The sequence below is a fragment of the Saccopteryx bilineata genome, chromosome 4 (assembly GCF_036850765.1).
Source record: "Saccopteryx bilineata isolate mSacBil1 chromosome 4, mSacBil1_pri_phased_curated, whole genome shotgun sequence".
Taxonomy (NCBI): Eukaryota; Metazoa; Chordata; class Mammalia; order Chiroptera; family Emballonuridae; genus Saccopteryx; species Saccopteryx bilineata.
Window position 1 is genome coordinate 13210096 of NC_089493.1, and position 14929 is coordinate 13225024.

General features: G+C 45.2%; 1 protein-coding gene across 4 annotated transcripts in view; it reads left to right on the top strand.

Annotated features, from left to right (window-relative positions):
- The window catches only part of TTC7B (tetratricopeptide repeat domain 7B), a 243200-nt gene that overhangs the window by 102725 nt on the left and 125546 nt on the right, over nt 1–14929 (top strand). For all 4 annotated transcript variants that reach the window (XM_066273807.1, XM_066273808.1, XM_066273810.1 and 1 more), the window contains exons 8-9: nt 7526–7589; nt 11658–11795. In XM_066273807.1, the coding sequence (XP_066129904.1) occupies nt 7526–7589; nt 11658–11795 (202 nt within the window). The remainder of the gene's footprint in view (nt 1–7525; nt 7590–11657; nt 11796–14929) is intronic.

Consider the following 14929-nt stretch of genomic DNA (forward strand, 5'->3'; position numbering starts at 1 on the left):
AGGACATGACACGATGGCTTTTCAGTCTCTCCATGAAGGAAAGGGAACATGTATGAATAAATACAGAAACCCTCTCTGACTGCTGTTGAATTGGAAAAATGGCCTAGAGAGACTGCAGTGCAGCCCCAGAGAAGCACGGCAGACACAGGGTGGGCTAGACTCTTACTGTAAAAGGTTATTGCATTGTTAACAGGGACAGCACTTCTCAAAGCACCGACCTCTCGTCCTCTTCCCTCAGCATCTCTCTCCCTCACCATCTTGTTCTGTTTGCATGTCTTGTGCGAATTAGGACAACTGAGAATATTCTTAGGCTTATTTTAATCTGGTTTTTATCTCCCTTCTCCATGGCCTTGTTGAGCCAAGAGTTTGCCTCACGCACAGCCTGTGCTTACTCCTTAGTTCTTATCTGGATTCATACGGCATCTGTTCCAGCAGTCCTCAAATGCACTATAAAAATGCTGGACGGACCACTCTTTATGAACTGTTTAGAAGCAGATTTGGGTTCATTTTAAAGTGCTATTTGTATCTTTTTTTTTTTAATTTTTTTTATTTATTCATTTTAGAGAGGAGAGGGAGAGACAGAGAAAGAAAGAGAGAGAGAGAGAGAGGACAGAGAGAGAGAGAAGGGGGGAGGAGCTGGAAGCATCAACTCCCATATGTGCCTTGACCAGGCAAGCCCAGGGTTTCGAACCAGCGACCTCAGCATTTCCAGGTCGACGCTTTATCCACTGCACCACCACAGGTCAGGCCGCTATTTGTATCTTAAAAATAAATCCTAGGTTTTTCTCTGTTTTAGACGCTTCTTAATAGACAAGTCTCGAAGGTGCCAGGTGTACTGGGGAGCTCAGTGCTTGCCCCCTCCCCAGATCCTGGCAGACACATGGAGGGGGCTGTGTCTGTTCGGTGTTGTTCCAGTCTGGCCCCGCCCCACGAAGACAGAAAGCTCACAGTGCCGGCCGCTTCCTTATTTCCTGAACACTAAGACCTTGTCACTCAGCTAACATCAGCGCCCCCCTCTGTACCGGGAGACTTGCAGAGGCAACGTGCAGCCCTAGGAAACGCAGTTAGTAGTTAAGGGGAGCGTTTTCATGCCCGGACTGGCTATTGAGTCAAGTTTCACTTCACACAGATGCATACAGTTGGGTTTTATTTTTAACCATTTTGTTGAGATGTAATTCCCATATTACAGGGTTGGGCAAAAGTAGGTTTAAGTTGTGAGTATGCAAAACAACAGAATTAATAAAGCTGTTGTAGTAATCATAACCTTCATGTCTTTTCCCATACAACTGTAAACCTATTTTGCCCGCCCTGTGTATAATTCAGTTATTTAAAGTGTACAATTCAGTGGCTTTTAATATAGTCACCTAGTTGTGCTTACATTACCAGTCAACTTTACAACATTCTCATTACCCCCAAAATCAACCGAGACCCCTTAACTGTCCTCCCTACCCCCCATCCTTTACATTTTCATATGAATTTTAGGATCAGTTTGTTCAACTCTGCAAAAGAAAAGGCAGCTAGGGTTTTGATAGGAATTGCATTGAATCTGTAGTTCAATTTGAAAAGTTTTGCCATCTCAATAATATTGAGACTTCTGATCCATGAACATGGATGTCTTTCCATTTATTTAGGTTTTCTTTAATTGATTTCAACAATTTGTAGTTACCAGGGTATAAAGTTTGTACTTTCGTTAAATTTATTTCTAAAATTATTTGTTTTTGTTTTTATTTTGTGTGTATGCTATTCTTTTTGATGCGATAGTGAATGGAATTATTTTCTTAATTTCATATTTGGGTTGTTTATTGCAAGAAATTTTATTGATTATTTTATATCGCAATTTTGCTGAGTGGTCAAATTCCTGAGGATATTTTACATACAAGATCGTACAAGATCAATCTGAAAATAGAGATTAGTTTAACTTTTTTATGTCTTACCTGGATGTCCTACATTTCATTTTCTTCCCTAATTGCCCTGGCTAGGTAGGGCCTCCAGTCCAGTGTTGAACAGAAGTGACAACAGTGACCATCCTTGCACTGTTCCTTATCTTAGGAGGGGAAAGCACCCAGTCTGTCTCCATTAAGTATGATGGCAGCTGTGGGTTGCCCTTTGTCAGGTTGCCCTTTGTCAGGTTGAGCCAGTTCCTTTCTATTACTAGTTTGAGTATTTTTTTTTAATTGTGAAATGGTGTTTAAGTTGATCAAATGCTTTTTATGCATCTATTGAGATAATTGTTTGAGTTTTGTCCTTTATTTTCTTTGGATGTTAAGCCAACCTTGCATTTTTGGGTAAATCCCACCCATCATAGTGTATACTCCTTTTTATTTATTGCTGGACTTGATTTGCTAGTATTTTATTGAGATTTTTGCATCAGTGTTCATAAAATTTATAGCTCTGTAGTTTTCTTGTGATGTCTTCATCTAGTTTTGGTGTTAGGGTAATACTGGTCTGGTAGAATGAGTTGGGGAGTATTCCTTTTTCTTCTACTTTTTGAAAGAGTTTGTGGAAAATTGATGTTAATTCCTTTTAAATGTTTGGTAGAATTTGCCAGTAAAACCATCTGGTCCTCATTGTTTATGTATGGGAAGGTTTTCATTACTACTTCAATCTCTTTGCTTATTATAGGCCTATTAAGACTTTCTGTTTCTTCCTGAATCAGTTTTGGTAGTTTTGTCTTTCTAGAAATTTTCTCATTTCATCTAAATTATCTAATTTCCTGGCATGCAGGTGTCCATAATATTCCTTTACAATTTTTTTTTTTAATTTCTGTAAGTTTAGTATCATCATGCCCTCTCTTTCATTTCTTATTTTAATAATTTGAATCTTTTCTCTTTTTGATCACTCTAACTAAAAACTTAGAAAAATTTTGTTTATCTTTTTGAAGAACCAACTTTTGGTTTTATTGATTTTCTCTATTGTGTATATACTCTCTAAATTCCATTATTTTCTGCACTAATTCTTATTTCTTTAGTTATCACCATCAATTTTTAACTTTCTAGTTGTGCATGTTCACAACCCTACTTCTTATGTATTAGAAAAGAGAGAAGCCCTGTTGGGTTATACTTGTCTTGGGCTTCAGTATTATTGAGGCAGGAATACCTGATCAGTCAATTCTCTCTGGCAAAAAAAGACAAATCAACTAAGAACAAAGCAAACTTAAGGTGGCACAGATCCTTCCATCCCCAGCTGACCATGTGCACCAGACAGTTGGTCACAGTGGAATATAACTGAAAAGCAAGCTCTGCCAGAGGCCCTGTCCCTGTCACTGTGGCCTGACCTACGTGGAAACAGGAGGCTCAGTCTCTCCCCATCTTGCATTTTGAAAAGAAATAAGATGTTGACAATCCTAGAGAGAAAAGAGGGTAGAGTCACATACCATGAACCTTTTTACTTCCTTTCTTCTAGGTCTTTCTGTGAAGAATTTTATTGACTTTTGTTCTGTCTTTTATTAAGTAGGCTTTTTACTGATGCATACTTTGAGAAAAATACACAAGTCAGAAGTGTAAAACATGGTAAATTTTTACTGAGTGAACACATGCATGTAATTAGCATCCTAATCAAGAAGTAGACATTGCCAGAGCTCCGAAGCCCTCTTCATAGCCTTTCCCAGCGACTGCGCCTGCCCAAGGGTGCCTCTGTCCTGACTCCTATCACAGTAATTAGTCTGGCCCCTTTGTGAAATGTATGCAAATGGAATTACACATTAACAACTTTTTGTTTAACTTCTTTTGTCTAACATTATATTTGATTTACCCATATTTTCACATATAGTAAGTTTGTTTTCATTGCTGCATAGCATTCCATTTTATCAATATACTCCAATATATTGATCTATTCTACGTGTAATGGACTTTTGAGTTGTTTCTCATTTGGGGCCAGTAGGAATAGTGCTCTGAACATTCTTATACATGTTTCTTAGTATACATGTTTGTGCATTTCAGTCAGGTATATTTTTCCTTTCATTGTATCCCTCCTTGTAAGAAGTATTTGAGGTGGCTTAGATAATTAAATGCAGATTAGACTTCATAATTAGCACAAAATAAAGAATTCAATTAAAAACCACTGTTTAATTGCCAGGAAGTGAATGATGAAACGATTTATTGAAAGCTAGGAGTCCCAGACAATACACTAAACTTTGCAGGTCTAGAAGGAGGAAGTAATGATCAGGGAGCACTGAACACGGGCCTGAACCTGCCGGGGGCCAGCGCAGAGGTTTGGGGTAATAGTGAGACGCTGTTAAAGTAGAAAGACGAGGGATGTTAAGGGTAAGGACACCTACTTGATGGCGGAACTGCAGCTGTGTGCGGACCAGCTGTGTCACCTGTGCTGTCTCCTCAGTTTTAGTGCACATGCCACCATCCTGTCCCCAGGAACATGGAAGCCCTTGTGCAGTGACGTGCTCTGGGATTGACCCAGTCTACCCATGACGCGGCTCAGTGGACTGGGGCTGATCTAAGTGAAGGGCGAGCCCTGTTTTCTTTGTCCTGAGGGGCTTTTGATCTAATGGATTGACAGAAAAGGAGAAGAATTATGTAGAAGCCTGGGAAATCTTTAGATGGGATCAATTGGTCCCTTATATCCAAGAGGCACTCTATGCTTAATTTAATCCTCTTCCCCTCTGGGGCCGTCAGCCTCCACAGAGACCCGGGACTGACTGCACGCTGCCTCGGCGTCCTTCACAGATGGTGCAGCTTGGGGTGCGGATGGGGCTGCAGTCATTGTTGGCTTTGTTTCTTTGTCCTTCACCGGCCGGCGGTGGGCCAGGGCTGCGTTTCTCCAGGAGTTTCCTGTTAGTATCAGCAGCATGTTCAAGTGATGAGGACACCATTACTGAGCCTTGGAGTTGATATTCTCATTATTCACAGATGAGCTTTCCTGGGGGTGAGAGGTGCTCAAGGCCTCCTCACACCTACACAGAGGCTGCTCCGAGGCCTGGATGGGGCCGTTGACCTCAGGCCACCCAGCCTTTCAGGAGTTGTGTAATAGCTGAAGATGACAGAAAGATGAAATGCGGTTGGATAAAGTTGGATTAACTTCTTTTGTACTGTTGCTTCTGCCACATACAGTGATGTTTCTCACCTGTCCTGGGAAGGTTTTAAGAAAGGGCTATTATTATCTAAGAGCCTTGGCAAGATCATGATTGCTATTTATAAACGAGGATTCTCGCCCTTGTTCCCTGTGTCTTCTGTAGAATCAGATAATGAGTCGGTACATCCATCCTGAGTACTTAAAGGAGCACTTTGCCTAAGCACAGCCCAGGCATTGGATGTGGCCAGGACGAGACTGCAGCCCGCCCGCGCTAAGCCCCTGCACGGCCTCTGCCAGCCCCAGTTCTGTTCACACACCTTGTCCTCGCTGCCTGCTGATCCCCACTTCCTCCTGTCCCTTTCTGTCCGCAGCCTGCCCTCCAGGCAGCTTCCTCTGGGCCTAGGGCCCCAGGTTTCCAACTGCAATGGGCTGAGGTCTCGGTGCCCAGGATCTCCCCTGAGCTCTTGGTTCCCAAGAGAGTGTCACAAAAGGGAAGTGCCAAAATTTTGACTTTGAACTCTGGGCTCCATACTTCCCTCAATAGGGAAGACGGAAGGAATGGCCAGAAGCGGGTCTAGATGATTTATAATTATTGAGGGGGCATTCCAGCGTGCAGTGTTTTCAGGCATTTCTCTTACACTGGCCTTTCTCCCTCCCTGCCTCCTGCCCACCCCCACCGCCCGCCCTCAGGCCCTGCAGCCCTCCTGAGTCTCCCTGTGCCTGCCTCGAAAGGAAGGGTGGAGGGAGTGAAATTAAAATCAATGTGCTACTTGTTAGCAACTCGGTAAAAATAACAGAGCCTCACATTTAAGCAGCCTGGATGGCTCAAATGGAATTTGGGGATTATCCATGGACTGAATTGGCCGGTGATAAATCACAATTAGCACAGGCTCCCTCTCTTTTCCCTTAGTCTGGGCAGTGCAGAACTAGCTAGCCGTGAAAAAACGGTTTATGTTCCTGCTCTTTGGTAAGGTCCCAGTTGCATGTAAGCACAAGCTGGGAGAGTGGGAATGATAGCTGCATGTGTGCGCGCACGCACACACACGCACACGCTCAGTGCAGAGCCTGCGGACTCTATTAAGGAATCGAAGGGGAAAGCAGTATTCCATCTTCTCCAAACCCAGACACCTCAGGCGACCTCTGTGAGGAAGTCACTGCAGACTCCAGGATCTTGCTGCGTGTTCACAGGCCAGCCTTTTCCTAACAGTGTAGCCCAGGAGAGCAATAGTAACCAGTATTCCACAGGTGGCTGCCTGCCGTCTAGGGAGGTCAGAGTTGTGAAACGGATACCAGGCACTGTCCTTTTTCCGTCTTGCTTTTCCCGGTCCTTTAATACAATGTGAAAGGTGCCCGGTACTTCAAAGAGAGCAAGTATTTATCACAATTTGGAAAACTCCTTTTTTGCCATTTTGGGGGAAATCATCTCATTTCTCAGATTAAATTATTGTAATGTTGCCCCTGGGAAGATGCAAGTTTAGTCTTTGTTCAGCCCTCTGCAGAGCATCCAAGAGGTATTCGCTGACCGGCCCATTTTGCTGAACTCCTTCCATTCCACGAGAAAGAGTTGAGTCGGCCCAGTTGGTAATAAACTCCCAATTCTGCTCAAAGGATCCGAGAGCTTCAGAACAGAAAAAAATACTCACAGCCCCCAAAATACACTACAGAGCATGGATATTTGGGTTATGTGTGGTTTTTATCATTTCTCTAATCCTGAGCAGCATTGAGCTTAAGAGCTTTTTTCTAAAATCTAAGATGTTAGAGTACAGCCAAATTCCATAAAATTGATTAGTAAGAAAGCCAGCTCTTGCATGCCATAATAAAACATGTGGTCAAGTAAGATAGCTCACTCCATTCTTACAGTATTCTAGAAATTGTTCAGACTCTAAAGTTGCTTCCAATTTCTTATTTCATCAATAGAAGATATGCCCAGTTGGCAAGAAAGGTTAGAAGAGCACTATTCCCTGGAATGTCTGCAATTTACAGCTCCACAGTAGTTTTTGGAGAGAGTGGGTATTCAGATACCCTGAGTTTGTAGCAATCTCAGTTTCTCCCTCCACCATAGGCATATGTTATTTGTTTTAACTTGTTTTTTTTACAGCTTTACTTCACCCTGCTCGCTGCTATTGGACTGCATAGTTACAATGTATAAATTCCATGGATTACCATAGAAATAAGCAAATTAACTCAAGTGTCCAGCCAGGTTCTACACTACTTTTCATGGGTTCTAAATAAAAATCCTGAAGGAGAGACCGGGAGGGCTGGTGCGCTCCGGAGGGCAGCCTCTGGCCTCAATGGAAAGCTCTGGGTCTTCTTGTGTGAAATGGCCCAGAGATGTTTACAAGAGCAAGCCTGCTTGAGTTACCACCGCTTTCTACTTGGAAGCTCTTTAACGTCATTGACCTTCCTTCCTCTGAGGAAACAGCATTTCATTCTGCTCATAGTCAAGTATTTTGTGTCATTTTGAAATGGTCAAATGTCAACATTGATTTTCTTTCTACAGCATTTTTTGTCCTCAAGAAAACACTGAAGAAGCCCTGTTGTTATTGCTGATTAGTGAATCTATGGTAAGTGGAAGGTGTTCTTACTGCTTTTCTTTCCCCTGTTCCTGTAGTCCCTCTCGTGACATGGCTACTCCATCAGGGTAGGGACCCTTTTCCTTGGGGAAAAAATAGAGCAGTAGAGGGGATACCTAGGTGGGGAAGAACAGTGGAGTTTACAGGAGGAGTGTTTTCTAATTCTTGGACAGGGTAGCATATTCCTTGGTTACCCCGGAGCATGGCGCTTCTCTTCCCTTAGCAGTTAGCAGGCATCTGAGTTTATTCCTTTATCCAGCAAGTACTGACACAGCGCTGACACAAGGATACACTGCAGGTAAACTACAGCTAACACAGCCACCCAGGGAACCGCACCAGGGGAAGAAGCCTTGGAGGGAACCCTTTGCAAGCATTCTCAGTTTGCTTTGGTGGGAAGGAGAGTTTGGGGAGAAATCACTTGTATGTACGAACCCCCGGTGTTTATGGCAGGAGCCAGGTGAAACTGCGTGGACCTGTCACATGGGTCCCTCCGCAAGCTCCCACCTGCCCCCAGGCGTTGCACACTCCCAGGCCACGAGAGAGCACTCCTGTTACCTGGCTGTGCCACTGGGAGGCTGTTATTGCCAGACCAGCAGGTTTCTTTGAAATGTTTTCTTAGTGTTTGGCCAGGATATCAAATTTTAGGTCTAGAATTTCATTGCTCATCCTATATTGGGTTTCTGCTCTGCATCTCATTAGGTGTGACGGCCCTGGCTTGCAGCTTTCGGTAGTGTGTGTTATAGTAGATAGCACCTTGGCCAGTCCATGTGTGCAGGGCACCTGAACAGAAGGGCCGGCTCCTGGGACTTGAAAGGCCTCACGTCCATTCTCGCATTTTGCAGATGGGAAGCCTGAGACCCAGAGCAGGCGCCAGGGATTCGGCATACAGGGGTCTCCCTAGTAAATCATACTGTCCCTCCCACATCCCCTCTGCACCTGGCAGGCGGGAGGACAAAGGAGGAGAAAAAGGACTCATAACTCAAGTAGGAGAGTGTTTCCCCTCTTGCCCAAGCATACAGTGTAGATGAGGTCGAAGCGCACTTGGGGAGGCAGGCTGGGAAGTGGAGCTCAGGGAGAAGACGCAGAGCCACGTGGAGGGGAGACCGGAGGGCTGGTGCGCTCTGGAGGGCAGCCTCTGGCCTCAATGGAAAGCTCTGGGTCTTCTTGTTGTGTGAAATGGCCCAGAGATGTTTACAAGAGCAAGCCTGCTTGAGTTACCACCGCTTTCTACTTAGAAGCTCTTTGACGTCATTGGCCATCCTTCCTCTGAGGAAACAGGTTGCCCGCTGGCTCGTCTTTCCTTGACTGTAAGCCATAACTTAGCACGGTGTCACTTACATTCTCTGCTCTGCCTGGCACAGACGCGGAAGGCACGGAAGTGAGCGGGCTGGCGCTGGCGGTCAGTAACTGTCTCATCTGAGCGAGGCTCCCTGTGCTTTGTCCTCAGTTCTCTGATGGGGACCAGCGCATGGTGGCCTCCTGGCTAACACTCCTGCATTCGAAGCTGGACTCCTCACAGTTTCGTTAAGTTTCCTTTGGGCAAACCTGGTCGGTCACATTGCAAACTCCTGGAAGCATGGTGACCACACGTTGTAGGTTGCTTGGACAATTCTGATTGAAAATACTGAGTTCCATTGTCAGGTCATGTGTTCCAGTTTAGACTTTGGGAAACATTTCTAATATGCTGTGTCTTGGGAATGGTGGTTCCCTCTCTCCTGCCTTAATGGAAGCAATAGGAACTAATAAGGCTGCAAGCTGAGGTCCCTTTGCAATAGTCAGATCTGGCTCTGTGGCGTTTAATTCCTGGAAAATCCCTTGAGGGGCTGTGAAATCCAATGACATCAGTAAATATGAAGGATGAGGTTTTCAACCAAAATGATTATGTTCTCTCTGTAAATAATTCTATGATTATGTAGGTAGCAACCTAAATTAAGTTGCCTTTGGGAGCCCTTTATTCGTGTTCCTTGACTCCTTGATTTTTCAGTTTTTAGACAGAAAAAGAATGTGCTCAATTTCAGAACCAAAATGAGAATGGCAGTGGTTTTATTTTGTGTTTGGGAAAATAGTATTCTTTGTTGGTTCTGACTTTAACTTAGCATAAATTTGTCCATAGTCTCTTCACCTATGGAACTCATTGGGAATTATACTGCTTTCTCACCTCAAATCAAATTAGTTTTCCATAGGAAAAAGGAATTATCAGAACTATACTTGCACAATTAACACAGATACAATATTCTGAGATATTTATTATTTGTGAATCTGTTTGAGGTTCTATATCCTTGATGGCAAACCTTTTTATAAAAACCACCTACTTTTGCAGTGCTGGTCAACCTGGTTCTTCCCGCCCACTAGTGGGCATTCCAGCTTTCATGGTGGGCCAATTGCGGCACCATTTCGTTGCTCTGCTACCTCCCACCATGAAAGCTGGACCACCCACTAATGGGCGGTAGGGACCAGGTTGATCAGCACTGCAAAAGTGGGCGGTTTTTATAAAAAGGTTCACCATCATGGTTCTATATTGTGCCTTTTTAATCAAAAGAGACCCATAGACTTTCTCTTTAAAAAAAAAAAAAAGGAATGTATTTGGCATATATTGAAAATTTGTCTTCAATAGTATTTTGTATTGTTTTGTTCTCATTCAGGCGTTGGTCTCAACATGGAACATTTATAGCAAATAAGTAAAATCAGACCATTTATAGCAAGCCTTCTGAGTTCCTTTTGTTGGCTTAAAAGCCACTCCTAACAAGAAAAACTTACAATGAAATCTTCAAAAGCAGGCTTATTTCCATAAGCGATGACTCACTTTGTAGAAAGTGGCCTGTCTTCTTATATATTCTTACTTGTCTTTGACATTTATTTAAGAGCAAGGAGTTTTAAAGTGAATGAGTACTGATGGGTGGCTAAAAGTAAAGACCTTGGACCCACAAAAAGAAAGCATCTCATCTCATTAGTGAGAGAGAAGGTGTGTGCGTCATGTTTCTGAATGTTGGGTGGTAAGATAAACATCCGCCTGCCTGGACCAGTGACCCCGATGCCTGTGGCCACTTTCACAGGAAAAACTGAGGGTCCCTTCGCATGCTCCTAAGGATAGAGAGAGCTGGAGGCTTCTGTTAGTTAGCAGGGAAAAAAAGACAGGCAGAACCAAACTGAATTGATTCTGAACTCCCTGTCAGGGAGAAATGGAAAATGAGCTAGCAGTTTAGAGCCGCTAATGCGTGTGTTTTGTCTAGAGGAATCTGTGGAGAAATTACATTTCAAAAGTAATGAAAACAAGTTGCTCTAAAGTGCCTTTGATTTCTAGATAGATGAAACTAATAAGCTTGACTGTGCTTGCTGTATTTCTCTGCTAAGCAGTAGGGGTGTGAAAGGGGTGCAGTGCTCTCCCGAGTCCTCTGTGGCAATGTCTTTAAAACAAAAATCAGTTTGCTTCTTGCTGTCTCCTAGACGTCTGTTTTGTGCTTCCCTAAACAAGATCGAATTAGTCTTTGTAGTCTGTTCCAGTGAAGATGTCATATAGGGATTTGAATGTTGCTTTGGTGGTGGAGGAAAAGTATGACATGTCTCTGTAGGACGGGTGGGACTTGACACCATTTGGTGATGGGAAGTGTGGGACCGGGAGTTTCCTCCGCCCCCTTCCTTACTGTGGCGCAGACACAGGGTCTGCGCGTGAGGAGCAGCAGGGTCTGGCCCTGGTAGAGGACTCCGCTGCCCTGGAGCACAGCTGGGCGGGCAGCGAAGGTGCCTGGCAACCTGACCCTGTGCAAATCACCCTACTTTGCACCTAAACCTTCCTCCAGGCACCTGTCGACAGGTACACGTGTCCCACAGGATCACACCTCCAGGCCTCCATTGTTTAGAGAGCACCATAGACCACGTGCCATGGTTCTCTGAGGATTTAGAACAAACAGGGCTGACAGGCCCCTTCCTCATTCCTGCCCTTGTCTCCAGACCCTCGGCAAGCTGTTCAGGGCAGGAGGGCCGCGGCAGCTTCTCTAGCCTGAGTGAGGGCTGTGTGCACGGGCTGGCTCACCACAGCTTCTCTCTTCCGTGCTGTTGCAGGCCAACCGGGACGCTGTGCTGAGCAGGATACCTGAGCACAGGAGCGACCGCCTCATCAGTCTGCAGAGCGCCTCGGTGGTCTATGATCTGCTGACCATTGCTCTTGGGAGAAGAGGCCAGTATGAGATGCTGTCGGAGGTATAGCCCTTGAATCTATGACTCCAGACGGCGGGTGGTACTAGTGGTATAAACCCCGGAACAGCTGAGGGACCTGGCCCTGGCCCCCTGGTCTCCATGGCAGCCACGTGACTTTGGGTTTAGCTTTGGTTTCCTCCTCTGTGAAATGGAAATGGGGCTAAATGGGGCTAATGATTAGGTGGTGGAATTCACTGGTAGTCACTTCCTACCAGTGGTCCAGCACCCACTGGCTGTGAATTGGGGTGTGAGGGAAGGCAAGCATTTCTCTGGCAGTTCCTCTTTCCACCATAACCAAAAATCTCCCACTTGTGACATTAATTTTCTTATAAAACCAGGTCATATTTTGTTTGAAGTATCAGTGTGTGGCTCCTTGCCAAAACAGCAACTTTAGGCACAGGGTGTTGTTCGCAGAAACAGTGTCTCTGTTTAGGATCTTTTGCTTGTTCAGAAGAAACCCTAGTTGAGTAGACGTTGTGCTAGGTGCTGTCACCTCCTCCCCTTGTTTCTAAGAAACATTTGTGATGGAAGCTGGACTGTTTCTCAGGTTCCGAAGAAGCTGCTTGTTCTTGAGCTGCGGCTATACATATTTGAGTTGCTGCCCAGAATACGGATTTCACGATGGGAAGAGCTCAATCAGGAATGGGGTCACTTTATCTTTTCTCTAGTGGAGTAAAAAGAAAGAAAGCAAGCAACTCGTTTTGTTAAAATGTTGTTTTCCATGTTATTAATCTTTCTTTTTCTAAATTTATACACATTGCAACAGCCTCTGGGCAGGAGGACAGGGAACGAGATATAGTAACAGATTGGCTGAAATCAGATAAGCACGACTCACCCTGCAGCCTGCCCAAGCCCAGCATCTCCACATTAGGCAGGCGCCACGGAGGGCAGATGAGCCTGCGTGGCTTGGATCTTTTTTTAGTCTTTGGTTTGGTGACTATACAGGGCAATGGTTACTCATTCTTCAAAAAAAGCCCCTCACAATCCGGCTAGATAAGGGCACTATGTCCTGGTGTTCTTGTCATACTGGTACACCCCCTGGGATTCTGCCCAGGCTTGGGACTGGCCTAGATTCGTCACCCCTCTGGGTGCTTTGATTTCTTTGGACCCTCTGCTCCTGGCCAGCTTAGTTGCTACCCACTGTATCTGCCGTGGAGCCCACTGTGGGGACAGTGTCCCTAGCCTACGGTTGAGTTCTTTTAAGGTGAACTTTTTTCTACCTGACGAGCCACTAAACATCTCTCTGGGTCCAAGACTGAGCGTGGTTTACATGTCTGCTTCACCCCATCCTGTAGCAACGTGGCCTTTCCCCAGCTTGAAATTGGCCCACGTCTGAAACAGGTGTGAGCAGTTTGAGGTGCCTGACTTGGTTACAGGCTGGATGACCCCTGCCCATGGCTTCTCATCATGCCGTGAATGACTCCAGGGGGACGGCTGCCACCTTCGCGGCATTCCTCTGCGAGCCGGCAGCTCCCTGGCATGTGTCTTCCCTGGCACGGGATGCTGGGACCTTGTTTTCACCCAGATGACTTTCATCTTGATGTCACATTTAGCTTCCATCTTGTGGAGATGACCTGACGCCCAAGTCACCGGCTAGTCTGGTTGGCTCTCGGAGGCTTTGCAATTCAGAACTTCACTGCACGAATCACATTTAAAATAATGGCAACATTGCCGGGGTTTGCCTGGGAAGGATTGGAGTGGAAGCGTGTGGGGAGGAAAATTTATCTCTGTGTGTCCTTTGGAGCCTTTGGAATTTTCACCAAATCTGTGTTTTGTCTTTTAAGAATATAGATCAGCCTGACCTGTGGTGGCGCAGTGGATAAAGCATAGACCTGGAATGCTGAGGTCTCTGGTTCAAAACCCTGCACTTGCCTGGTCAAGGCACATATGGGAGTTGATGCTTCCTGTTCCTCCTCTCTCTCTCTCTCTCTCTCTCTCTCTCTCATTCTCTTTCATTCTCTCTAAAATAAATAAATAAATAAATAAATAAAATTTTTTATTCATTTTAGAGAGGAGGAGGAGATAGAGAGAGAGAGAGAGAGAGAGAGAGAGAGAGAGAAGGGGAGGAACAGGAAGCATCAACTCCCATATGTGCCTTGACCAGGCAAGCCAGGGTTTTGAACTGGCAACCTCAGTGTTTCCAGGTTGACGCTTTATCCACTGCACCACCACAATAAAAAATTTTTTTTAAATGAAAACAAATATATAGATCAGCTGAAGAACTAGAGGACATTCATGTCTTCAACACATACATTTGCAGTCCCTGTTCTGTGCCAGGGGCTGCGGTTCAGGCCTGGACACAGCCATGCGCCAGGCGTGGGCCCTGCCCACAGGCGGCTCCCATTCTACAGGGAGGCCGCCGAGCGGCAGGCACTCGCCATCTGGTGCGCCCGTCTAGGGAGGGCTCCCTGTGGGATCTGCATCTAGTAATAAAGGGTTTGCTACTTGGCTTCAGCCTTTCTTGCTATTTCTACTTAGTTTTGTAGTTGGAGCTCTCCCCAGCAAACCGCTGCAGCCCTGTTGTCTCAGATCTTAAGCAAAGCAGGCGGTGTTATAGGTGAAGGGTTACCGTGTGTGCGCCTGGAGACAGCGGTCCCGTCTTTGGAAGGCCGGGTCGCTGAAGAGAGGGGCTTGGTCCTCCCTTGGCTGAGCGCTGACCCTCTCTCCCTTGGTCTCAGCCACAGCTTACTTAGAGTGTCCTGCTTCCCTCGTTCGCTGGGGTTTTCTTCTTTTTTCTTTTTCTTTACTTCTCACCTGCCCATTTTCTCAGGACTCTAGTTTTAAAGGCTATTTTTAAAAACTGAGGTAAATTCATATAATATAATTTAAGCATAACCATTTTAAAGTGTCCAATTTGGTGGCATTTAGTACTTCTCCACTGTTGTACAACCGTCCCCTCTATCAAATTTCAAAGCATTTTAATCACCCTAAAAGGAAACCCCGTTCCCATTAAGTTGATTGCTCTCCATTCCCTCGCCCGGTTCCTGTCAGCTACTAATCCGCTCTCTGATCTATGGATTGACCGAATTTGGGTATTTCACATAAACGGAATCATCCGGAGTATGACCTTTAGTGTATGGCTTCTTCCACGTAGAACAGGGTCACTCACACTGTAGCAGGTGTCAGGACTCACTCCT